The sequence below is a fragment of the Poromitra crassiceps genome (genome assembly GCF_964638095.1).
Source record: "Poromitra crassiceps genome assembly, chromosome: 15".
In the NCBI taxonomy this organism is placed as follows: Eukaryota; Metazoa; Chordata; class Actinopteri; order Beryciformes; family Melamphaidae; genus Poromitra; species Poromitra crassiceps.
Genome location: NC_139634.1, coordinates 15,243,222 through 15,271,060, shown reverse-complemented (window position 1 = coordinate 15,271,060; position 27,839 = coordinate 15,243,222). Strand labels below are relative to the sequence as shown.

The 27,839-nt window shown below is 45.0% G+C and overlaps 1 protein-coding gene across 2 annotated transcripts in view; it reads left to right on the top strand.

Annotated features, from left to right (window-relative positions):
* The window catches only part of LOC310790483 (protocadherin alpha-3-like), a gene marked incomplete at its 5' end in the record, with an annotated part of 213,351 nt that overhangs the window by 178,693 nt on the left and 6,819 nt on the right, over positions 1–27,839 (top strand). For both annotated transcript variants that reach the window (XM_083652187.1, XM_083652186.1), the window contains 2 exons: positions 11,983–12,044; positions 15,936–16,021. In XM_083652187.1, coding sequence (XP_083508313.1) covers positions 11,983–12,044; positions 15,936–16,021 — 148 coding nt within the window. The remainder of the gene's footprint in view (positions 1–11,982; positions 12,045–15,935; positions 16,022–27,839) is intronic.

Here is a 27,839-nt window from a genome sequence, read left to right as displayed (position 1 = left end):
TGTGGGGGGGGGGGGGGGGGGGGGGGGGTTACAGTCAGTGTAGTCAAAGAGCATGGAAGGAAAGAGACGAAACTCCGGCCATTTTTGGAAACAGAATGCGCCTCGCAGTGGTCAGCTGCGGTAGCGCGGGCCCCTATAATCAGCCTCTCTAAACAGTAACTCAACGGGAGAACACTCTAAATTTCGTGGATTCACATCTTTTCTGGGCGTACTGCAAATCTTGATTGAAGTGGTGTAGTGCAGGGATGTAAAACAACAACCATATTGTGGAAACTAAGCAAAATTTTTCGTTTTTTTCTTTTAGTTTTTTCAAGATAAATAGTAAATGCAAAGGACCCGAGGTTAAAACCACGGCAACACACTTCTGACGGAGTGGACGACAGCCGCATTAGCTATTTATCTTGAAAAAACTAAACAAAGAAAACGAAACATTTTGCTTAGTTTCCACAATATGGTTGTTGTTTTACATCCCTGCACTACACCACTTCAGTCAAGATTTGCAGTACGCCCAGAAAAGATGTGAATCCACGAAATTTAGAGTGTTCTCCCGTTGAGTTACTGTTTAGAGAGGCTGATTATAGGGGCCCGCGCTACCGCAGCTGACCACTGCGAGCCTGTGCGAGGTTCTTTTGGCGCTGTCACGCTTCCAAAAATAAAAAATGGCGGAGGCTGCTGGGCGCTGATGTTGCAATGGGGCAATATGGAGCTTTCAGTTCTTTCCATAAAAGTTCTTTGGTGTAGTTAAGGTCATGAGAAACGGGATCTTGGATTGGGATAATGACATGTGAAACTATCACACCTTGTGGTCATTTGAGACAAAATGAAGATGAATACATACTTGGAAGTAGGAGTCAATTAGGTCTGTGATGTTGATGTTCCGCCCGTTCTCAGCGTTTGAGAATAACAGGCGCCTGTTTGTCTGTCAATGGAATAATGGAGATAACTTAATCCACAGCCCCCTTGTGAGAAAAATTAAATAATCCACAGCTCTGCGGCGCGCAATTAACGCTGGAACAGATGGGTGTGATTCAAACAGGTATAGGCTATGGAAGAGAGAGAGAGATACATTTTTGTGTTTTTGATTTGGGTAATGGTTCAGGAGACAGAAAAAAACTGAACAGGGAGAGAGGAGAGAAAGAGAGAGGTGGAAAGGCCAAGCTGCAGCGGCGTGTGTAATTGACGAGATAACAGTCACCTCTTTTCATTTTTGAATGCCTCACATTGCCAAACACGGAGGTCCGCACCCCATCGGGGAAATCTACTAAATGTCACGGGCAATGTGGCCACTCCACTGGTAGGGTAATAATAGGCCTACTCAGACAAACCCGTAGAAAAAATAAATGTTGTAATCATATATAAATATTACAGCAAAATTAGAAGTCCTTATAGCCTATATAAATATATTCTGCTTTTTTTTTTACAGTGATGCAATATGTGATAAAGAACAACAACTATCAACTACCAAAACTATAAAAGACTATCATTATAAACTCAACGTGTTGATTATAGGGATTAAAAATACATGTACTGTAGACTAAGTATAGCCTACGATTGGATGATATGGAGCACCAAGAATATCACAGTAATTTTTTGTTAGTGCAAAACAGGCCTATGCAGTCATCACTCCAATCTATGGACATTTAGGTTTTGCTTCTCCAACTCACAGCAAGCCGCCTTGGCACTAGCAGCATCCGAGTGACTCACTGTCTTGTCTCCGTCTCCCGGGTTGCCAACCGCTGTCATCGCCGTGGGCAGAGCGGGCGTGGGCGAGTGGCAGCTGCAACAGGAGACGGAACAGGTTATGTGGGCGGTGTGCGCACATAGTGGTCCAGTGGCCGGGGTGAATCAACTAGGCTCAAGGTGTCACAATATCACTTCATAGCATAAAACAGCCCAAAAGTATGCTCACTTTATGAGTTCTGATCAAATCAGAATCAAATATTTTAATGTATAGACTACTAAATGCAGTCAGAATATCAAATTAATTTGGATTCAAATTAGATTATCATTTAATCAGTACAAGACCATTTCAATGTCAATCTCAGTGGTGGCTATGCATGACCCATTGCTGAAACTTAGACGAGACTAAAACCTATAGATTAAGTTGGGCTACACACAAATTAAGCTGCAGTGTGGAGTTAGTCTTGGAATAGGTTGGTTTGGGTATGCAGAGATGAAATTAAACTGTTAAAAGATCTGCTGATTGCATTATGGGTAGGGAGCTCAGTCAGTTAATTGAGTTGAATCCGATTTAAATTGGAATTTAATTGGGGTATGAGTTCTGAGGCTGGAGTAATTAGGAGCAGAGCTGTACAGCAAAATGATTTGATGACCACCTGAGACCACACATGCGCTGTTCGTCTCCATCTGCCAGTTACAGTTTTAAAACAAAAAAACTGTAGCTGGATTACCCTAATCTTAAAACAGACGCATTGGCTCTCGCAATTTTCAAATGCTTCTGCCTACCCGTCTGTACTTTACGCAGGGAAAACTTGGTCAAAGCGGACAGGGAAGCGGACAGGGAAATAATGAAGGATGATAGGGGGGATGACCCGGATGTACAGACCTTCACACTCCCACACTCACATAGAGATTGTGGGCATCACAAACACACTCAAAGTCACTGACTGATGTTGTCGTATACCCACTGATGATGTCATGCCACACAATCATTGTCATACCCACTGATGTAGACAATGTGACATTATCAGTGATGTCATAGTCATTGAGACATCATCAGTGATGTCATAGACTATGTCATCAGTGATGTCACTTATGACAAACACCGATGATGTCATATATATATATATATTTCCAGCTAAAAACATTGTGGCATCTTCAGTGACTGGATTGTGATGTCAACAGTGATATCATAAATCCTTCCCCGCTGATAAATTGGATGACTCTTGCTTACAGCCAATCAAGCCTGAACCTGTGAGAGCTCGAGCCACTTCTACACCACAAGAGGATGGAAGACCTGGACCAGGTCACCGTTTGGTCCTGTCGCAATGCCAAAGACCACAGAAGGGGCACAGATGCATGCAAGCGCGTGGCGCGCTAAGCGCATTAGTTTGGTCACACCCCCAAAAAAGTGCACCCATGGACTGGCAGTCTCCAGAGTCTTTACCCTATAAATGGGAGCATGAAACTTCTATTTTATCTGAATTAAAATATCTTAATCATTTGTTAAACATTAGCTGATGATGGTCAAATTTAGAACTATAAAATCTAAGTTGCGAGCTGCGCGGGCTCGCTGTCGCCAGCCCTGCAGCTGGCCCACTGCACGGCCTCGCCCGCAGCTTGGCTGCTGCGTGGCCTCGCCCGCAGCTTGGCTGCTGCGTGGCCTCGCCCGCAGCTTGGCTGCTGCGTGGCCTTGCCTGCTCTATTGGCATGCACATCACACAATTAGTGAACTTCGCATCACTGATGACATCACAATTGCTCGAGTGACCACCACTGATCACATCATCATGGAGTGCTCGAGTGATGTCACTCAGCGTCAATTGCTCAACTTCGGCCTCGCACACAGCTCGGCTGCCATGTGCAGCACACAATTGCTCAACTTCGCATCGAGTGCTCGAGTGACATGACTGATGATGTCATAGACGTTGTGTTGTGACATCACTGATGTCATAGACATTGTGACATCATCAGTGACATCAGTGGGACAAAAACTGAAACAGACACAGAGCCTATTCCTTTTTTAAGTGTGAATTTGCAGCATCAGCTGTTTTACAAATGGCATTAGGTATTTTATTCCTTGTTTATTATAATTCATATAAATGTTTAAAATGAGAGAATGACTAATCAGATTTGAACATCTATAATATAATAAAATTGTTTAATTAATCATTAACTAACTGACTTATAGATGAAAGTTATAAAGTGTTACAGATTATTAGTGTGCTGTAGGCTACCACATCTGTCTGAGGGCAACTCAGTGAGAATCTATCAAACAGCCAGAGCTCGTATTTGTCTATTAAAATCTGTGAAGTTATTACATTAACTTTGTGATTGTTCCATCTAAAAAGCAGGCTATAAAACTGATGTTATCCAGTTTATCTTGACAGTGAAAGGGGCTAAATCCCCATCTTGTCACTGACCCTGTTAGCGCCTGCCGCCATCACCCTGAATGAACAACCCCATGACAACACAGGCTTCGTGGGTTATTAGGGGATTAACCTGTGGCACAACGCAAACTGAAAATTACAATTAAAGCAGCAGGGTTGACACCTGGCAGCATCCACGCCCTTGTACGGTCAGAGTGTGAGCCACCCCATCTGTCAATAGGTCATAATGATATCATGAAGGGACAGAGAGTGGCTTTGTGCTGACATCAGTCCACAGTGCATTTCAGCACTTGGGCTTTGGAAAGAGCTATGCATTATCACTGGCTCAAACAAGGAGAGAATGGCTATAACACCCCCCCCCCCCCCCCCCCCCCCCCAGACACACACACACACACACTCACACTCACACTCTCTCTCTCTCACACACACACACACACACACACACACACACACACACACACACACACACACACACACACACACACACACACACACACACACACACACACACACACACACACACACACACAGTGTTTTGTTCCAATCTCATTCTGTTCTGCTGGTTTATGCCCTGTTGAATATGGAAATAGAAACCTGAACAAGACTGAAGTAGGTCTGAGGGTTGTAAAAACGTTGGATTATTGTCCGTTTATTTACAGTCGAATTGCGTGTTTGTTAAAACAAATGTCCATGCCTGTAGGCCTATTTGTTAAAAAAAAAATCAGAGTTTTACGTTTGGGTAGACTGTGCGTATTGCAGAGTTGGATCAATGATGATATACGTGGAGGTCTAATCGCGGGTGGCTGATAAATAATGATGTATCCCATGCAGCGCACAATAAAAGGGCGGTGGCGCTGGCTCTGACAAAAAGAAAGAAAGAAAAAACGACCGCGCCGAATGCATTTCTTTGTGTAAATGGTACTGACAACTCTATCTCAGACTCGAAGATAGATCGATTGATAGACAATCTAATTGTCTTTTCGGGTTGAGCAACATTTTTATTTTTTATTTGACGCTGATCTTTATCGGAGGTGCTGAAATGTAGCCAGTTTTGTTTGAGCGAGTGGATCCCCTCCCCCGTTGCCCACACAGACCCCATCATCGCACAAAGAAGGAGGGAGGGGTGAGAGAGAGAGTGAGAGAGAGAGTGTGAGTGTGTGTGTGTGTGAGAGAGAGAGAGAGAGAGAGAGAGAGAGAGAGAGAGAGAGCGCAAGGCAGAATCCGTGAAAGGGAAACAAGTCAGCGGAGGGGGGGAAAGCATTACCGCGAAAGACAAAGGAAAAAAAAGATGGATACAATGGGAAAAACATCCCTCGCAACAGGCACCTGTACCAGAGAGGATGCCTTGGTCGTCCTGCACATAGTCGGGGTTATGCATGGACTATTCCCCCGTTTTTCATGAGGCGGGTGGGGACGCACAGCAAGCTGAAAAGACGGAAAGCTTTCTCTAACCCGTCTGAGAATCCTGCATGCTTGCGATGGCTGTTATGGCACGATGCTGTTACAGCATAAGGGAGAATGTGCCTTTTTCTTTCTATTTGGTGATTTTTGTACTCAGTGGCCTTACAAATGCACAAATACGGTATACCATTCCAGAGGAGCTGGAGAACGGGGCTGTGGTCGGTGAAATTGTCCGGGATTTGAATCTGGACCTCGGAAAACTCTCTACCCGACGCATCAGGATAACTTCAGACAGCGGACGGAGATATTTCACCATAGACCACAAAACGGGGAAGCTGCTGGTGAGTGACCGCATTGACCGAGAGACAATCTGTGAATTCAGTGGCACCTGTTCTCGCAGCCTGGAGGTGGTCGTAGAAAACCCGCTGGAGGTGCACAACGTGGAGGTGGAGATTCTGGATGCGAATGATAACGAGCCACAGTTCCCTCGAGATGAATATCAACTCGAGGTGTCGGAGTCCGCTCTCACCGGGTCCCGGTTCTCCATTGAGGGCGCACAGGACGCGGATGACGGCTCCAACTCGGTGAAGCAGTACCGCCTGAGCGCAAACGACCACCTCGCTCTCGACTCCATCAAACCCTTTTCCAGTAGTAAGCACATCGAGCTCGTCCTCAAAAAGCCCTTTGACCGCGAGCAGACGCCTTCTCACAAGCTCATCCTGACAGCAGTGGACGGAGGCACCCCGCAGCGAACTGGCACAGCCCAAATTAATATACGTGTCCTTGATTCCAATGACAACGTGCCGGCGTTTGACAACTCCGTGTACAAAGTGAAACTATCGGAGAACTCGCCAAAGGGGGCGCTGGTGATCAAGTTGAACGCAACAGATCCTGATGAGGGCTCAAATGGGGACGTTTTTTACTCCTTCAGCAGCTACACACCAGAGAGGGTTAGACAGATGTTTTCTATGGACACAAACACAGGGGACATTCGTGTGAAAAACAATATAGATTATGAGGAGACAAACTCCTATGAAATGTACATACAGGCAATGGACAGGGGGCCAGCCCCGGTGGCAGTGCACTGTAAAGTGGTGGTGGAGGTTTTGGATGTGAATGACAACATTCCTGATATCGTGCTGTCTTCACTCTCTAGCCCAGTACGTGAAGATGCCCGGGCTGACACGGTTGTAGCATTGATCAGTGTGAATGACCGTGACTCTGGACCAAACAAACAGGTAACCCTGGAGATCATGCCTCATCTGCCTTTCAAGATCAAGTCCTTCCGGAACCATTATACCATTGTCACCTCCGCTTTCCTGGACAGGGAGACCATCTCCTCCTACAATGTCACCGTCACTGCCATTGATGGTGGCACTCCAGCCCTGTCCTCACACATGACTTTCAAAGTGGATGTTGCTGATGTAAATGACAATCCACCTCGCTTTGAACAGACATCATATACTGTGTATGTCATAGAGAACAATGCTCCCGGTGCCCCTCTATGTGTAGTGCAGGCCACAGATGCTGATGCTGCGGAGAACGCACGCATCACATACACTGTCCTCAACGATAACAACCATGGCATTCCTGTAGCCAGCTATGTCAGCATCAAGCCCGACACAGGTGAGGCCTATGCCCTCCGAGCGTTCGACTTTGAGAAGCTGAGAGAGTTTCACTTCCAGGTCAAAGCCCAGGACAACGGCATGCCTCATCTCAGCCGTGTAGCCACCATATATGTTTACATTATGGATCAGAATGACCACAAGCCCAGGGTAGTCCACCCACCCGCCAACGGTACACGCACCACAGAAACGCTGATGAAAAATGCCGAAGCGGGCGTGCTGGTGACCAAGGTGGTGGCGTGGGATGGTGACGCAGGGGAGAACGCTTGGCTGCTGTACGCCCTGCAGCAGACCAACGCAGACATTGATCTGTTCAAGGTTCACGAGCACACGGGCGAGATCCGCACCACGCGGCGTGTCATCGAGGACAACTCCACCTCCTTCGTGCTGACGGTGCTGGTATGCGACAATGGCCTGCCACCACTTTCCTCCACCGCCGTCATCCATGTGCACGTCATGGAGCTGCCACCCAAGCTGACCCCTGACCCCAAGCGCATCATCAGGCCCCACAGCCCCCTCATGTTTTCTAATGTCACCCTCTACCTCATCATCGCCCTGAGTGCCACCACCTTTGTCTTTCTGGTAACTATCTTTGTGCTGGCCATTGTGCGCTGCCATGCCTACTGCACCCAGCCGGGCTCCTGCTCCCCATGCTGTGTGTCCAAGAAGAGTATGCCAGAAGGGGGGACCTCAGCTGGTGGGGGCGGAGGAGGCGGTGGTGCGGGTGGGGGTGGACAGCCCAACAACAACGTGGCGCTGCGCCGCGACCTCAAAGTGGAGCCGCACTATATTGAAGTGCGGGGTAACGGGTCTATGACCAAAACATACTGTTACAAGACGTGCATGACCGCCACCTCAGGGAGCGACACTTTCATGTTCTACAACACGGGCCGGCCCCACAGTGGTACCTGGGGCTCGGGCTACGTCACCAGCCACAGCGGACAGAGCCAGATGTTTGTACGGCGCCTCAGCATGCCAGATGCAACTGCCATTCAGGTGTGTGTCCGGGTCTATCTGAGTCTTTCTCATTTATTTAGAGGGCCTCACAACCACTAATGACACACCGAGCACAAGCCAGAGAAGTGAGTGTGCGAGTTATGGCTCAGGTTTTGCTCTAGGGCCGTGTTCGTGTGGAAATATAGCAGTTGACATTTAGGATTCTGAAGCTGCAGATGCCTTTAATCTATTTTTGTGGATTATGATTTTTTTTTTAACCCATTGATACCTGATGCAGCATTTGTGTGTGTATCCCTTTAAGACCACAAACCGCGTGACGCGGTTCGCGGTCTTAAAGGGATACACACACAAATGAGGGATATACACGAAAATGCTGCATCAGGTATCAATGGGTTAAGTAAAGAATTCCCCTCCTGCATTTTTACACGTATTATTTTTAGTGTTAATTGGTAAATGCAACCATTTATCAAGCATTTATTAATTTGTTTACAACTTGTCTCTTTAAAAAAGAAAAAGAAAAGTCAAAATTGCAGTGCCACTCCCATTCTCTTAATGCTTAACTATTCTCAATCCATCGTGATATTATCTGGAGGGAATGTGTGCATTTGATGCAAGAGATGTAGTACATTTAGCAGATATTATGCATCTAAAATTTACTGATTTGTACATTATGTACCTTGAATTGTCAACTCTATCTTAATGTTAGAGAGGAGGCTGTAGAATAGAAAAGTGTGGGTAGCTTCTCTGGATTGTGTTTGGTTGAGTCGGTGGGTGGGTGGGTACACTCTGCTCTCTGCTATATGTGGTGGATGGTGGTGTGTGTGTGCGTGTGTGTGTGTGTTCGTGTTTGTTCATTCCTGGCTTTGTTAGAGTTGTTTGTTTCTGATGATTCAGTGTATCAGAGGTTGATGTGCTTCTCTCCTCCACAGTTGTTCAGAGAGCTGTCATCCAAATGCTCTCATGTAACTTCATGGAGCATATCTCTCTCCTGCTCTCTCGCTCGCTCTCTCTCTCCTGCTCTCTCTCTCTGTTATGTTTTACCACTTTTGCATTTTAATGTCTAGTGAAGTGAGACGAGTGGGAAAGGTGGGGTGTGACAAATGTACCAGGTTCATACCCGGGACATCATGATAGGCCACCTCAGACTGAGTCACCAGCACACCCTTAACTCAGAATCATAATGTGACTTAAGCTATTTCAGTGGGCTAGTGGGTTTGGAGTAGACATCTCTCAGAGGATCAGTTCATGCTCTGAGGAGCTTCAGTAACGTGTTGACTTGTGACCACACATACCCAGTCTTACTGGTCCGCTGTGGGCTATGTGCTACATCGTTTATAGTCCAATGGGTAGCCTACTCAGGGCGTTCAGCGATCATCTCTGGATAGTGCAGCCCCCACCAGCTTAGAGGGCCGCCAGTCCCACTGCACCAAAATATCCCCTTCAGGTCACATACCTCTCTGATACAAAGCAACCAGCCAGTTTCATGGTATTTCTCCCCTGTAAAAGGCTGATGACAATATGCACCCAGGTGTTTGCACAGTCTCTGGTTGTAGTAAAACAAACAGGATCAAACAGTCACCATTGGCTTTCTCCACAATCATGTTTTTCCTACAGCCTGTATGTGGTCGTACAGTGCAAAAAAGGATAGGGAGAAAATATGTAATAAAAGGAGAAATAAAGTAATATTTAAAGTTATTGTTCCGTTATCCCCCGGCATTTTCCTCATTAAATGCCAGTCAGGTTTGCTCTGGCTATATACAGTAATTAACTGGCAGCTACGTGTTCCTTAATGCCGTGCCTGGATTGGTCGGCTCTGTGACGATGAGGCGGGGGGATGGAAGGTGATTGGACGACGTGTTGATGGCGGAGGTGTGAGCTCTGTATCTATGGAAGAAGTGTCCATTCAGAGGCAGAGAGGAGGAAGAAGGAAGAGAGAGAAAGAGAGATCAGAGTGGCCAAACAGGGTGTTGTTTATTCCCTGATTTGCAGTCAGGCAAGGGACAGAATACACTGAAAACCCAAGGGAATTCTCCTCTCCCCAAAATGTTGTCTCTCCCCCTCAAATGATAAAACAGAATTTAAAAAAAAATCCATTATCATGATGAATCAGATTTGTATTTACATACTGAGTGTGGCTGGGCTGGTAATATTCTACACTTTCATCCGAGTCTCTATTTGTTCCTGTGAATGTCTGTGTGTATGTCTTCCCTTGGGAGTGGATCAGACTGCGGACATGTTTAGGTTCCAGATTTCTGTGTCTAACCAGCTGTGTTAGTGTGTCTGTTTAGTCCCATTTCCGGACAATCTTGACTCATTTTGAATGCTTTTCCTCTCTCCTTGTCCATGGTACAAAATGTACAATTAAGCTATTGGCCTTTGTTGAACTGTGATTTTAGGTCAATAATAGCATCTTTTCTTTTAATACAGTATCAACCTGAACATGCTTCCTCAGCGAGCGATTGCGTTTTGATGATCTTCAAATGAGTCATTAGGCTACTGGTCTGTTTCTTGTATTGATGTCTGGGATGCTGCAGTGTGGAGTGCTCTCTGTCCCTGTAGACATATTTGCAGTGTTTGAACGACTCCAGGAGGGATACCAGGCCTCTCTCATTAAGACCAAATATTGGATTTCAAGGGTGATGAATGTCTACTGCAGCCTCAGAGAGGTCAATGCAGCTTCAACAGCAAGTGACCATCTGTCATATAGATTTGAGAGGAAATGGGTCTCCTCTCCTCCTCTCCTCCTCTCGCAGGGCAGGGAGAAGTGAGCATTTTTCCCGGTTTGTCAGATCGGTTTAGGTCTATCAATGGTTTAGGCTGAGAGTATCGAGCAAACGTAATCTCATCTTGGTTATGCGGTTAGGTCAACAGCCCATTTTACTGCACTGCGAGCACGATCATACAGAAGAATATCAACCACCATAGTCCAAAATATACCCCACCGATCGCTTAACCGCCAGCAGACATGCGGCGGTTGTGATGGTGCGGTGTCCCTCTCTTGCGATGCATCTGTGTGGAGATGCAGAGCTGAGGGTGTTAAACGTGATATCTCCTCCCCCTCCCCCTTCTCCCCTTCCTGCACCTGCGACCTTCACAGGAGACAAATGATGCAGGGCGTTGGGTGGAGGGTAAGACGTGGAGCGGGCGACATACGGTTACCATGGTAAGATCTGTCAGGCCGACTCAGGCAAACTGCACGCTCGCGACACTCCGGGTTTTGATCAAGGTAAAGAGGATATAACACATTGGAAAGCATTCGACAGCAAGGGAGAGAGGGGTGTGAATATAACGAGCCAGAGCAGAGGAAGGGAGGGGGGTGTGAATATAAAGAGCCGGAGCAGAGGAAGGGAGGGGGGGAGCAGTGGAAAGGAAAAATACAGAAAAGGGTGGAGGGGGTTTAGAGCGACATGCTATTATACTGTCGCAGAAAAACATTTTCAAAGCTCAGTAATTCTGTGATGACAGTGTCTCACCTTGGAAGCATAATACGGATAGAGACAGGTGGACCCTGCAGCCTCTAAATTGAGTCTATCAGCACGTACGTGCAGGGTCTCCATGGCAACATCTAGCCTGAGTGGACTAGCCCAGGACTAGTAGCCTCAGGGCCTATCTGTCACAGAGCTGGGGGGTCAGTGGGCCGGAGGAGTACCACATCTCAAAGTCATACTTTCCCAAAGGCCACGGAGGAAAGTAGGGAGGGAGAGGGAGCTACACGCTTCAACTAATCACTTACTTTTCTCCAAACGCAGGAGCAAGCTGTCACTGTTATGATGAATGTGTGTGTTTGTGTATGTGTATGCGTGCGTGCGTGCTATGCATGCTCCAGCACTTCTGTTCTGTCTATCATTTATTAATGAGATGGTATTGGGTTTTGCTTGTGTGATTCGGAGCGGTACTTAAGACTCACAGTTCCGTTCTGTCTCTTGCAGCCCAAGCCTAATTCAGACTGGCGGTACTCAGCCTCCCTGAGAGCAGGAGGCGTGATGCAGAGGTAAGCCCCCCTCCTGTCACTCTGCACTAAGTATCTGTCATTACTTTAGCTCACCATTCATAACTCTGCACTAAGTATCTGTAATTACTTTAGCTCACCATTCATAATTCACCAGGATCCCGTGCATTACACCAAAATCATGATGAGCCAGTACTTCCACTGAAATGGCGATGAAACCAACATACCTAATTCACCAGCCACTTTCATCCACCGCCATTTGTGAAAGACAACACTATGCCCCCAGCTGACACTCACATTATGAAGACCTAAGCAAATAACTGAACCCTGTTCAATTCCCATATTGATTTATATTTCCTAGAACTGAGCTATCTGAACATATTCGTCTGGACTGCACATATAGTACTAGAACAGGTGGACAGGTAGAGATTCAGTGCTATAAATTGTATCGAAATCTATCTATGCAACACAATAGACTGTGAAATATGAGTGAGCATATGAGAGAGATGCAGAGTGAAGAGATGTGCAGTAGGGCATGTCTCTTTCAACATAGCCATTAGACAGATGGAGAGCTGGCGGGAGGGAAGGCTACGCAGGGGGTCGGTGATGGAGGAGGGAAGGTACTCGGGTGGAAACTTAGCCTGCCAGGTACATGGGGATTGGTGCATCACCACACCGAGGATCACATTACCCATAAGGCACTGGGCTACTGCCCACTGTGGGATCAGTGGGGCCTGACCCAATCAAGGGTCATGCTAATGAAATCGCCTGGGTAAGTTAAGAAGCAGTGCCAGGCTTAACAAGATGGAGCTAGCCAAGCGCAAATAGGCAGGTTTATAGTGCTGCATCGCCCCAAATAAATTATTATTTATTTATTTTATTTTTTACAACTCCATAAATTAGAAACTCTCCCCTATATATAACTTTTTGAATGACTGTGATAGCTCTCTTAGCTCATGTTATGAGTATTTTTATGTTATGTGTCTAAAAGTAAAACGTGAGGAAAATGGCTTTAAACATTCCACAACGTTGTATTTTCTACAGTGGCATTCCACCAAAACCATACAAATAAATACTTTACCCTTTTGTTTTATGAAAATAATTATTCACCACGATGTACTACGGAGATGAAAGTAACCGAATCACTCAAAATCTCAAGATACCTGCAAAACTCATTTCCCACCTTCTTTGGCTCATTGCCAAACAATGTGCAGCAGCGACATGTGACGTGTTTCTGCAGGCCACCACGCTATACAGTATGTACCAGACCAGTGCCTCCACCAGGGAAAACATAAGTAGGTCATCTATCACTGCCCCGCTCTCCGAGACACACATAAACATAATGCATATGTAAACACACACAGCCAATGGTATCCCTGTGGCTATATGCTGCCATTATGGCAGAGATGACGGCCACACGGAATGACAGAGCGGACAATGCTTTCACGGCTCAACAGCATCCGTCTATTGCTGCTCAGAGACATGTGTCTGGCTGCAGAGTGTATCTTTGTGTGTGTTGTGCATGTCTCACAGTATGTGTTGCTTTATGCACTGATCTGATCTGATCTGATCTGATCTGATCTGATCTGAACTGAACTGTAGTGCCACTGCCCACTCAGTATCCAGTAATGCAGGCCTGCTTCCTTTGTCTAAGTTGATATCAAACTCCAGAGTCACATAATGTGATTTACTCAGCATGTGTACTTCCATTACGCATGTCTGTGTGAGTGAGCGCGTGTCTGCACTCTCGTGCACACTCGTGCATGTGTGTCCCGTTAATAAGAGTGTCATTAATGTTACAGATTCCCTCATAATTACAGCAGGCCTTAATAAGTGTTCATGCGCTTGGGTGAACCAGTCTAACATATTAAATCTTAGTCACTCACTAGCACTGATGTCTTTATCCCCAATTCCCCATTACAAGCCCCACTGTCTTTTCATACGACATGATCAGAGCTTGTGTGGAACATATATAGGATATTTTAGAAATCACACCCACACACCATACGGCACTAACCTATTTAATCTCAGCCCTTAATAATACAGAAAAAGTGTTTCCTGCTATTTGCACTTTGTTACATGCTAGTAGTAATGATAGGAAAGAAGAAAGCAAGACAGATGTGATGTGTTAGTGCTGGCAGACATCAGAGGCTTATGGTGACAGGCAGGAGAAAGTGAGCTGATGGGGAAGAGAAATCAAGACTGGCATTAGCTAAAAAGCATTATCAATCCTGTTCACCATTAATAATTAATCGGTGCATCTCCATGACTCCAGTGCTTAGCAGCATTTAAAATGGCCTCCTTCGCCCAAATCACTACTCACCTCTTCGCACACACACACACACACACACACACACACACACACACACACACACACACACACACACACAATTTTATATACAGTAGAAACAAATTAGAAATACAGGATGAATGGCTGTGGTTGGAAGACAAGGGGAGATGAGGGAAGTGAGACATGAAACAAGAGGAGGGGGGATGGAGGGGGAATCAGATAAGAGAGGAGCCAGGGGAGGATGGGGACACGTCTGTCATTGCCTGACCTTGACCCCACAAATGCACACACATCCGCTGTTCTCACTCTGTAAAATGTTCCTCCTTGCCATTGTGTGTATATCATGTTCTAAAAGGATGTTAGATATGAAGATAAAATAATTTGAAATATATACATGAAGACTGAACAAGCGCAAACCTTTTAGACCACGGCGCCAATTTTCCCTGCCCCCCCAAACACCACCCATATCCCCTAGCTACTAATCCCACCCCTCAAATCCTGACTCTCCACCACCTTCCTATCCCTATGGCCCTTTAAACACAAAACTCAGTAAATGTCGATGACTGACTGACTGACTGACTGACTGACTGACTGACTTTTCCATCTTAAGACCCCGGTGGTGCCCCCAGGTAAAAAGGAGACAAAACGGCATAATGCAATAGAGCTAGAAAGAGAAACAGAGATTTGGATCAACAGCACTCAGCTGACCTCAGTGAAAGTTTAAACTTCAGGAGACCCAGTTTTAGACTCGGCTCGGGGACAATGGAGAGGCGAGTGGGCAGGTGGATTAAAATGGAACAGCAGCAGACAGGGGTTGGGCGTTCGAGCATTGCTGGACCATATGGACAGGTTTATATATATATCTGGGGTTGGCATATTTTGTGTAGTGCCATAGCATGCTGTCCCACAATTCACAGTTCTTTCTGCTAAAACAAAACTAGATTATTGTGAGGTCCTTAATCATTTGCCAACACCCAACATTCTGAATGTTACTATTTAGAGAGTTGCAGCCCTCCATGGATCATACTTTATGAAAGCAGCCTATGAAAAGTGACAGAAATCTCACCTGGACCTTCAAAAGGTTAAAACCTCATAGTCAGAGCTCAAATACATTTATGAAAGTGAGAAAGAGTGTGATATACTGCATTTGCAGCATCCCCCCCCACCCACCACTTTTCTTTAGCACAGCAGAGAGCAGGCTGTTTTTCAGTAGAGGGGAGGGTGTTGAGATACCACAGGGCAGGTGTGAAAGAACGTTCATCTGTAATCCCTAATCCAGAGAATGGTAGGAATATGTAGGGTGACTAGTTTAATCCTAATCTCAAAATTACATTCCTGCAAGGGTGTTCGCCACCACCCAACCACCCCCCCCCCCCCCCCCCCACACACACACACACACACACACACAGACTTCCAGGTTTTTATTTTGTAATGTTGTGTTGTGTATTAGAGGAAGGATTGGGTCTGTGGAGGCTTATGATAGAGTTCTATGGGTAGAGTCTACCAAAATACTAAATTATGAATTTGTTGTTGTTGTTGTAGGCTACATCTTATCTCAACATATGATAAATGTGTCACTCTGTGTATGAACATATTTTTTTACAGTGTGTAACATTTGCATGCCTGTGTGTTTTGTGTTCCAGCTCGGTGCACATGGAGGAGTCCTCGGTGATGCAGGGAGCCCAGGGGGTTCTGGTTCAGAACTGGCCTACAGTGTCCAGCGCTGCTGGTAAGAGGACTGACCCAGAGTCAGTCGACCCACTCTGACCCAGACCAGGCCCAGACCGACCCGGGTCCAACTTAAAGACCCCCTAAAGTCATGTTTTAAGATGTATATAAAATACTCTACTTTGAATAAGAATTTGTGTCTGATGGTTTTTCACACAAAAAAAGGTTAAATTATCATTTTAAGGTTAAAATCCTTAAAATGACTTCCCCTCCTTCTGCCTCATTAAAAATTCCAAAGCAAACGACCAGGGTTATCCAGAACATAACTAGCCAATCACAGCATACAAACAGCTTTAACTGCTGAATACTGGACATGGATTAGCTCCAGTATTTGTGATGTCATGCTGGTTGAAAATGGCCTTTTCATGAGCGCAGAGACATTTTCCAATTTCAGCAGACGATTGTGGAAAGAGCCTTCTACTGTAAAACTCTGCACAGACATCATTCTGCACAGTGAAGCTCAGACATCCACATGAAAGAACAAGAAGAAAAACTGATTTTTGACTTTAGGGGGTCTTTAAACTACACATAGAAACACCTATAGAGCCATATGCACACTCTCTCTATACCTGTATCTCAAATGTCCAAAGCATCAAACAACCTTGACCATCAGGGCAAACCACCAACAACACTTAATAAGAACAGCTATATTTGAGACAGTGACCTGGCTATCATATTTACATGAAAAATGAATCATGCTAATCCACGATCCAAGACGCAAAATTCCATAGGACAGGCTTAACTGTGACAGATGTCTACCAGCATGGCTAAGACAATTTGTGCATACCTGCGAAGCGTATCCAAGGGAGCGTAATAAAGTGAGTACTAGAGAAATAGCAGATATCAGCTACGAGATCGCCTTGACCCACGCCCTCAAACTTCCCGCTACCGCAGGGAGAGGAAATCACATGTGTTATAGGTATAGATGATATCGCTGCTCTCTGTAACAGGAAAGGAGACAATAGAGGGAGGGGGAGAGAGAGAGAGAGAGAGTGGGGGTGAGGAGTCAATAGTTGATTTGATTATCATCATGACGTTTACAGGGGCATAAACCACAGAGTCACAGAGGACAAACATTAGAGAACGCATTAAGAGAAGACTATAAAACATAATTACATCCTCTCTCTATTTATTGTGGATTTCTCTCTCACTCCCTTGCTCTTTTATTCACTCACAAGCCAACATCTACACACAGATATCGATAGTAAACGATGTAATGTAATTATAGATAGGTGGCAAGTGCCCAAGCGACTCCCGACGCATTTTATACGTTGACTTGAGCACTGATGACTCTGACTTGGACTTGGACTCGAGCGTTCATGCATTCAGACTCGGAAGTTGGAGACGAGGACTCGGACTTGCTAACTGATAAAGACCCTAAATAGATAAAGGCCATACTAATTTGTATAAGATATTGATAGCTATATTAATAGCGTGACATTATTCAATTCCGTGCAAGGGCAGGCACGCGTACATTCAGGCTCATGCTCAGTAACTCAGGTAATGGGGACTTGACTCAGACTCTTCTTTGGTGACTCAGACTCAGACATGGACTCGAACACTGGGAACTCAAGACTCAACTCGGACTCGAGATATAGTGACTTGACAACAACACTGGCCCAAGCATTTATCTCTAACTGCCATGACTCTCTGTTGGGTTTGACGAGCATGGTCTTGGTCTCCTCATCCTTCAACTCTTGATTTTCGTTAGTTACTTAGTTAATTAGTTTTTATTTTGCACAACTTAGAAAATACACAAGATGACAAAGATAACATTATGTACACTGCAGGGAGAGGCAGAAACCCCAAATGAGCTCATTTGAAGCCTCACCTAAAAGTTAAAACCAATAATTGAAGCAAAGCCATAGTGTAGCATGATATGCGTAATTGAACAGTAACAGCAGCAACAACACCATCATCATCATCATCATCATCACTACCAAAAGCAATGACATCATCATCATCATCATCATCACCACCACTACCAAAACCGTGCGCAGCATCAGAGGAAGAAAACAGAGAGATTTATTGCATTCAGTTCATTGGGCCATCCATGAATGCCTTCTTTTCCATGCTTTTGAGATGAAATTAGCACCAAAATGAAAACAACCATTCTAGTTTTTGGTCATCTCTGACCACCAAAATATTTCAGGGTTTTGTTGAAGGATATCATGGAACAATATATTTCTTAGGTCATCCATCATTTGTATAATATAAAAGAAAATCTGACTCACTTTCCACTTCCCCAAATCACACAGCTCACATAATCAGTTCTCCTCTGGAATATTTTTGAATTGTCTAACCTCAATGGCCAGAGGAAGAATACCAGCTCTCAGCTGTGCAATGAAGGATATTTGGCTTCTTGATAAACATAACATATAATTCAGGGCCAAGTGTATGTTTGAGATTCACATAAGTCCTTATAGGCTTTGGCAGGACATTTTCAAGCCATTTTTCTTCCAATTTCAATAAAAGCCTATGTTTGATAAGGTTTACATTACAGCACAAATAAATTGTTCCTGCAGATATACAGCATATCTACTTCCGCAAAGCTAGAGCAGAGCTCCTTGGCCCATGGAGAATTGTGTGATTTGCTCCACAAAAATACCTTTTTATTTATTCTATTCTCAGCCATTTTGATTAGACCATTTCAGAGTCGCACCCATTTTGCATTTTCGTCCAACAGACCCTGGTGCCCAGCCCGTATCTCCCTGGATAGCTGGAACTGGAGCAAATCTATGAACCCCCAGGAAGCATCTGGTAGCTCTGTTCTGTATGGTGTCTATAGTTTTTGATTATTTACGACGCCACACCCTTGCAGCATAGTTCAATATAGGGGAGACACATGCATCGTACAGTTGAGTATATGTAAAATAGCCAAGATCCTTGCAAACTTTCATTTGATTAATAACTGATCGCAGAGCTCTCCCAGCAGAGTCAACAAGGCACCCAATTACAGCCTCATAAGTCATCAATTCATCAAGAAAGAAACCCATATATTTATAAACACCAACATATTCTAAAGTAACAGAACCAAAATTAATTATTTTTGTACTTCTTTCCATATCTTTCTTTCTGAAATGCATTATTTGTGTTTTACCCTGGTTTCTTGCTAGTCGCCATTTATAACACCACAAATTAACTATATTTAACATATTCTGTAGGTCAGACTCAGACTCAGCCAGTAAAATTATACCATCCGCGTATAATAAAATACCCAAAATAATATAATCTAAGCATGTGCCTAAATTAGTTTCTTTAATCTATAGAGCTAGATCATTCACAAATAATGCAAAAAGAGTCTGAGACAGTACATCGCCTTGTTTACCTCCAAAAGGTGACACACCAGGCCGTGAACATAATTGATCTCAACACTAGCGACAGGGCAACTATACGAGGTCTGAATTGCTATATAGAATCTATCATCCACCCCCACTTTCAGAAGTTTAAAGGCAAGCAAGTCTCTCTTTAACCAGTCAAACACCTTTTAAAAGTCAACAAAACATGCAAAAGTGTGTTTACCTATAGCGATTCTAACAATAGCTGAAACTGAATGTATAGGATCAATACAGGCTTGTTTCAAAAGCATTCTGTTCATCGACAAGATGCTGGCCCAGTTCTAGATATGTGAAAGCCTGGTGTTTAATACATTAGACTGAAGATGCACTGCATAGTCCATGTCAGTGCCTTCTATAACAGATGTGCGTTAAGCAGAACTTGGCTGTAAACTGTTGACTTTCCACAAAATTACATAGAAATGGGGGCAAAAAGAGTAAAAGGGAAATAAACAGAAAGGAGGGAACCAAGCAGAGAAAATGTGTTAAGAGAATGAGACAGAGAGATATAAAAACAGAAAGAGAGAGGCCTTGGAGAGAGGATGATTGTGCAATTACAGTACAGATAAAGAGGTGATTTGTTGTAATTAAGAGAGTGGAGAAGACCTGGTGTCAGTTATAGACAGGAGGCGGTGGGCTGGGCAGGCTGACAAACTATCCACACACACTCCCTCCTTGCCTCTTCTCATCCACTGTCACACACACACACACACACACACACACACACACACACACACACACACACACACACACACAGTAGCAGATCGCCTATAAGTTTGCCAGCCGGGGTGATTAACAAAAAATATATTTGAGTTGAGGTTTTATAATGACAACCCCCTACATGGATACATGTCATGAACCCACATTGCATAAATCCAAAACACCAAGTAATAGCAATCAATAAACCAACACTGCACACAATAAACAGCAACACACAGAGAGAGACAATGCACACAAGTAAATGCAGAAAAAGTGTTTGAAGTGTTGAAGCACGAACAAAATAAAATGTCCTTTCCAGGCAGTCCAATGATCCACAAAAATAATACACATTCAGTTCAATAATCCACCCAGACAATAGCTGGGTTTCCATCCAAATGTCTTTTCCGATGCTTTGTCTATTCAATAAAAGATGTGTTGAATGAAAGGCATCAGGTGGTTTCTTTGAACTTTACCCTTTTCTCTCTAAAAAGTGACTTTTTACTTCAGCAGTCAATCGCACTAGGGTTTTGAAAGTCAGGGAGGCTGATACACATTTTTTATTATTTTCTAAAAACGTGTTGACCGGGGTCGGCGCAGTCAACTCCTGCGCCAGCTTGAAGTGTTGTTTAGAAAGGATCGACCCTGGTCGACCAGTTTATGAAAAATAATTAAAAATGTTTATCAGCCTTGCTGACTTTCAAAACCCTAGCGCGATTGACTGCAAGACTGTCCGGTGATGGTGGGTGAGTTTGAAATTTCGGTGCGACACTTGTAAAGTCCTTCTTGGAGGACCTTTTTGTGGCTTGAGGGTATAACTGTGTGAACCCAGACTGCTTGTCTGGAAAAGGACGCTGTATTCAGGTCGTATGATCTGAATTACCAGTCCTCCTGCTAAGGGCTAGTTTCCACCCTCTACCGTTATGCGTAATATCAGGAATGGTGAACATCAGGTTAAATTAATTGACGTCGGGAAATGAACCCGTTCTGTGAATAAATGTGAGCTAAAGAGAAAACATCCTAGCCTGATATTCAGACTGAAGTGGAGGAAATCATGATGGAAGCTTGGTGACGGAGAGCGCACTGCTGTCTGCCTCTTCTAACATTACACGTGTGCCGTGGTCTCGCTATGAAAAACATCACATATTAATTTAACGGTTCTTGATTATACAGAGGCACATAAAATGTATTACCAGATACCACTCTTCAATTTGGCATATATATAATCCACTGAGAGGTTTACTGTAAGTGAATAAAATGTCAATTCTGGATGTGTGAGTCGCCTGAAATCCCGCTGTCTTCCTCCAAAACGGCATGTTTTTGAATGGAGTCTGGTTACAGATTTGCTAATCTCTCGAGACAGACTTTCGACTTGCATCGAAAATCTGTCGGCAGACTCCGTCAAAAGGGGTGTAACAGCACTTGCACGCATGCTGCGCTTTACCCGATTAAAATGAAGTGAACGTGACTGGTGTCGGTGTGTAGTCAAAACCTACCATTTTCAGCGTATAGCAAGTTGCTACTTGCTACTAATACCCTGTTCAAGACAACTCGGACCGCCGGAGGTTCCGTGTTGAAACTTACGGCGGTCCGAGTTGTCTTGAATGCGGTATAAGAACGACCTAGAGTTGTTATTGTTGTTTCATAGCGACGGACGGATTTGAGAGCGACAAGCAGGGAGCGGAAAATAAATCCATTAATGGGCAGAGCCGGTCGGTTGGAGCCAATGGCAGAGCTTGCAGGGAGCGGAAAGGGATTTTCTTCCACTGCCGACCGCACCCCTTGAGTTCCTGTTGCACCACATTGAAACGGGGCTGCCCCCAGAGGTTAGAGAAAAAAATAGTGTTTTTTTTGTTTAACCGATGGGTTCCCAGATTGCAGATTCGCTAAAGCTGTTTCCACTGCATTTATCGCATTTCCTTTTATCGATACACCTTACTTTTCCGCCTCCCTCAAGCAAGAAAACTTTTTTGCGATATTTTGAGGTTTTATGGAATTTTCTGGTGTTTCCACTCAGGATTTTAATGCGCATTTTGAAATTTCGCATAAAAACAGGTGGATGGAAACCCAACTAATTCATTCCAACAGAAAAATCCCACTCCTTGGGCTAAAATAATAAATTCAGAGTAATCATCTTCCCAACAAAAGATCTTTGGCAAACATATTCGCTCAATCCCGTTCAGTTTTCCGTTCAGAGTGATACCTCCTCTTTAGCAAAATATCTTTGGGCAATCATCATCGAGGTTTTCTCCCCACGGAGTGACTCCTCTTCCCAATGACAATAGTGGATCTTTGCAACAACAACAAAACAACCTCTGACGCCATCAGAATTATTTACCTCCAGTCCGGTACCAGCGCGTTGTTCGACGTGTCAGGTCATTCGGTAGTTGCAGGCCAGCTTGGGTGAAGTCTGTGTGTTGGTCCAGGATGTTTGGAGGCTTGTGCAACCGAGAAGACGTAATTAGCGTTAGCTCCGAGTACTTCCCCTGCCGACGACCGCGGAATAACTCACGAGAAGGCCAGGGACTACGCCGGCCGGCGTGCTACTGCAAGGATACACTGCGTGACGGACGATGCCTCTTCTCCAGTGGTTTAAACCATGGATGCATTAAAACTTAAAAGTTAAACTGCTATGCCGCCATCTTGACTCAAACGGAAGGGGCGAATTACTCCGGTGAGTGTCTGATGGCCATTGGCTGCACAACGAAGGTGTGGCGGGTGTATAGAGGGTTTTCACCTTTTCGTTTTTTTTTTTTAACAATTAAACCTCATTTACTTATTACACTCGACTGGTTGTTTTTCAGATATGATTGAATCTAAAGTGATCTAAAGATCCACTAAAATGTTTTTCAGTAGATGCTGTGATGTAGCCACAAGTGTGTGAACCCGCGGGTGTGTGAACGGCGGGGGGCGGGGCATGATTTCAACGTAATGTCTAGTCTAGACTCGAGAGTTGGTGTCTGGGAGTTTGACTTGTCGACAGGACCGTTTACAGCTCCAGCTGGCTGTTATACCTATTTTGCCTATGTCTATTTTTTGCCTCGATGTGAGACAAGCAGCCACAGCCGAGCCGACGACAACGCCCCTGTTCTTCCCTCTCTAGAGTGTGTGTCCATGTGCGCGCGTGTGTGTGTGTGTGTGTGCGTGTGTGTGTGAGTGTGTGTGTGTGTGTGTGTGTGTTGGCCGTCGGCTGCCTGCTTTGTGTGCTGCTCCCGCTGTGACAGATGGAGTGCAGCCCACACCCAGATTAACAGACTCTCGCATTAATGAAATCAGGGTTCTGCATGCTGTCTGTCTGTCTGTCTGTCTTTCAATCTCTCTCTCTCTCCATTTCAGGCTCTGTCTCTAAACAAAGGGCACATAGGGTTTCAATGAGAATCAGAATCATCCCCCCCGAGAGAGAGAGAGAGAGAGAGAGAGAGAGAGAGAGAGAGAGAGAGAGAGAGAGAGAGAGAGAGAGAGAGAGAGAGAGAGAGAGAGAGAGAGAGAGAGAGAGAGAGAGAGAGAGAGAGAGAGAGAGAGAGAGAGAGAGAGAGAGAGAGAGAGATGGACATTGGCTGTAGGGGAAGAAAGTGACAATAAGTAAAGAGTCAGAAGGGACTGCAAGGGAAAGAGAGAAGGCTGTATGAGGCTACTGTTGCTAGGGGAGTGTGGCTAGACCAGGCAGAGAGAGGGAGAGCTTACAGCATCCATTCTCCATCAGGATAAGCACTGTCACCACGACTATACCTATGTCCTACCGCATCACTGGAGGATGTAGTTTCCACGGCAACCATTCATGGCCCCGAATATGGGCGAGAGAGAGAGAGAAGGGTGGGTGGAGGGTGTTATATAGAGGGGAGTGCGAGCATATGGTGGGTGGGACAAAAGATACTGAAGGAAGGGGCCATTGGGGAAAGCCGAATGACATAGTATGTATCAGGTGAAGGAGAAGACAAAGGGAGGGGTGGCGACTGACATGTAGAGACACATCACAAACTAAACAAGCACAAATTCATGCATCCACTCATTAATGCATTATCTCTCTCTCACACACACACAACCGGCAAAATTCCAAAATGCAGGCTGGCAGGACACGCCCTATTCTGCCTCTGCCACCCTGCATTTCAGAAATCAGCCCTCTTTTAGCCAATTGAGATGACCTCATCACACACACTTGACCTCCATGCCAAATTTCAGCTTCCTATAGATGAAAACTGTGACAAAAAGGGTGATTTTTGTGTGTGTGGACCAGCCGACAGAGCGAGCTATAGCTGCTGCTCGCAGCTACAAAGAAAAGCAAGGAGGAGGGAGGGCTATGTTTAGCAGGAGACAGTTGGTGGTGAGAGGGGTAAAGGGAAGGTGGGGAGAGGGAGAGAGAGAGAGAGAGAGAGAGAGAGAGGGGGATTGAGTAAGAGAAGGGGAACGACCTACATACACTGTGCTTTACTGCAGAGGTGGAGGCAGGTTTAGTGTTTTCTGCATCGTGAACAGCTAGCACCTGCAAAGCAAATATGAGCACAAGGGGTTGAGGGCAAATGCCAAGTGGGGGGGGGGGTATAAGGGGTAAAATGATGGAGAAAATACTGTAGAATAAAGGAGAAGAGGCTACTGATCTGTCGATGTATCCTTGTGTTGCTTGCATATTATGAACTGTTATTGAGTATTTGGGACTATAGGGCTGCACAATTAATCGAATCGAAATCGAAATATGGCTAAGTGCAATATCCAAATTGCAGGAGCCTGCAATTATTTGATAAAGGAAAAATGTGTCACGGCATAGCATTAAATAAATTAAGCATTATCGTGTTACAGAGACGCCCGGCCTGCAAATTATATTCCCCAGACGTAAGGGAACATGCTTGTTTGGTACAGACCCCAGTAAACATCGCATCACATTTTTATTTTATTTTTGTGTGAAGAAGAAATAGAAAAATTGCCGTTCCCACTAAAATCGTATCGCATATCACAATCGCAATATCTGTCTGTACAATCGCAACATGATTTTTTTTTGGGCATATCATGCAGCCTTATTTGGGACCATGACTCATTACCCAAATGGATAGTCCTTACTGTTTCCAGTCTCATCAGGAAGAATAGGGTTTGGACAAGGAAATGGCCACTGAAATGTTTTTTGGCTAAAATCAGATGAGTATGTGGTGGGTGGATCAAAAAGATATAGAGGCAGAATCACCTAAATGCAAGGCTGGATGTCATACTTGTGCCTGTATACTCTCTCAGTTGTGTGTGTGTGTGTGTGTGTGTGTGTGTGTGTGTGTGTGTGTGTGTGTGTGTGTGTGTGTGTGTGTGTGTGTGTGTGTGTGTGTGTGTGTGTGTGTGTGTGTGTGTGTGTGTGTGCGTGTGTGTGTGCGTGCGCGCGCCTGTGTGCGTGCGTGCGTGATCTGAAAAGATTTGTGGTGGGATGACACATAGGAAAGGCAAGGTAGAACTGTCTAGAAGCTGTCAGGGACCTTTTCATTATGTTTCTAGATCCCTCCTGTTTCCTATTCCTGACTTCAGTTCTTTGCTTTCCTTTATTGTCACAGTTTTTGTTCCCATCCTTTTGTTCTCTCTCTCTCTCTCTCTCTCTCTCTCTCTCTCTCTCTCTCTCTCTCTCTCTCCCCCGCGCTCTCTCTCTCCCAATCTCTATTTTCATGTGACAGTTTCGTCCTCATTCAAGTCAGTCACTGCTGTCATCTACCAGTATTTTTGTGAATTTTAGTACTGTCTCTTGAGATATCTTGTCTCCACCATCTACCACATGATCCAGCTGGGATCAGACACCAAGGTGTGCAACCTGGCATGAAACAAATGTAACACACACGCACGCACTTGCGCCCGCGAACACACACACAGAGCTCTACATTCAAATATGCATATGTGGAGGAGGTACACTATTTATAATTGCTGTTAAAATCTCACACCCAGGGAGCACAAATGTATTTATACCCTCAACACATTTTTTTTTTTAACTGTTACCGGTTTGGGGAATAGGCCTATATGCTAATTAATTGATGCAGACACACACATACGTTCTTCTATCACCACCACCCAAGCACAGCGATGAAAACACAGAGATGCATGAATAAGAATTCGATTTTGAGTCAAATTTGTGTTTTTATCCAAATGCGCAAACACACAAAAACATGCACAGCACAGAACACAAGCAGCGCACAGGTGTTTTCTCAGGGAAGGGCGTGGTCCCAGCTGAGGGTTGGCTATCATAACAATCGCAGATTTCTCCAGCACTGCAGTGCCCCCCCCCCCTAAAAGAAACTGCACCTTCAGGATCTTTTCAGCCCTTTTCTTTCTTTTTTTTTACCTCCCTCGCTTGCATTTGGTGGCGAGGATCGTGTTTCATATCTGCATCCTTGCACTTCCTGACACCTCTTCCTCCTCGGCTCGTTATGTAAGACTGCACTGCGCTGCGGCCCAGCCGGCAGGGCGAGACACGGGGGTGAATAAAGTAGACGTGGCAAAATGGAGCTCGGGATGATTTAAGTAGCTGTGAAAACCTTGAGCAGCATAGAGGAGAGCAGGAGACACGCACGCACACAGAGAGAGAGAGGACTGTCACGCAGCAACTGATAGACGGATCGAAGGCTATGGAGGTCAGACTTAAGGAAAGATACAGAGATCATCACAGACTGTAAAGTTATAGATTACAGTAGCTTGCGTCACTATAGGATTTTAATTGTAATTACGGAGGCAGACCAGACAGGGGTTGAATGTAGAGAGTGAGTCACAGATACAGATACAGAGAGAGAGAGAGAGAGAGAGCAATGGAGAGAGGCAATGGTCATCACTATGAAAAATCAAAACAAATCATGCGTGTCTCTAATATGTGCCTGCTATAGTGATCGCTGATGGACTAATTATTGAACTACCAATCACATGAATGTTACCATAAACATTGATAGGCGTGATCAAGGCTTCGTCAATAACTGGCAGGGACGGGTGTTGGCTTGCAGAGTTTTCACGCTAGATTACATGAAAGGTCAGGCGAAATGAGCGATAGAGAGAGCATGGGAAAGGAGGGAGGGGTGTGTGAGAGAGAGAGAGAGGAGAGAGAGAGTTTTTGCTCTGCAACAGCAATCGACAAATCAGATAGAAGCAATGGCTGTGTGGAAATGAGCGCTGCTGGGTGAGGCGTGTGCCTCTGTTACCATCCTGAAGGGGAAAACAGGCAGAGCAGCACACGCACAGTCAAGATGAAGGGTGGATGAAGACAGGAAGAAAATGAGAAGAGACAAGGAGGACATACAAGTAGACAGACAGGAAGGATACAACAGACAGGTAGTGACAGACCGGTAAATCACCCAGCTGTCCAAATCACCCAGGAGGGCGAGGTCAAAATCATATATCTTGTTAGAAATGTATAAAACGAGTACAAAAGGAATATCCATGTGTAGAGAAGCGTGTTATAGTGTGACCTTTTTGATTTTTACACAGATGCACTGACAGGATTGGACTTCAGAGTGCTTAGTAGGCTACTGTATGTCACTGTCACATTACCTGTTATTATTTTTTGAATAATGTCTTTGACCCTGTGTAAGAGACCCTGCCCTGCCCTTTTCTATCTGTCTGCTTGCAACATGACTCAGCACATGGGGTGCTGTTTTGTTGAGGGATCTAAAGAGGCCATTTACACCTGGCACTAACATGCGTTTTCTGTGATCAGATTGCAATCCGACCACTTGAAAGTACACGTGCAAACGCCCCAAGACACATTGAGGACGTGTCGCGATCTGATCGGCCAAACCACCTCTGGAGGTGGTCAGGGACGCATTGTGACCACATTGAACACAA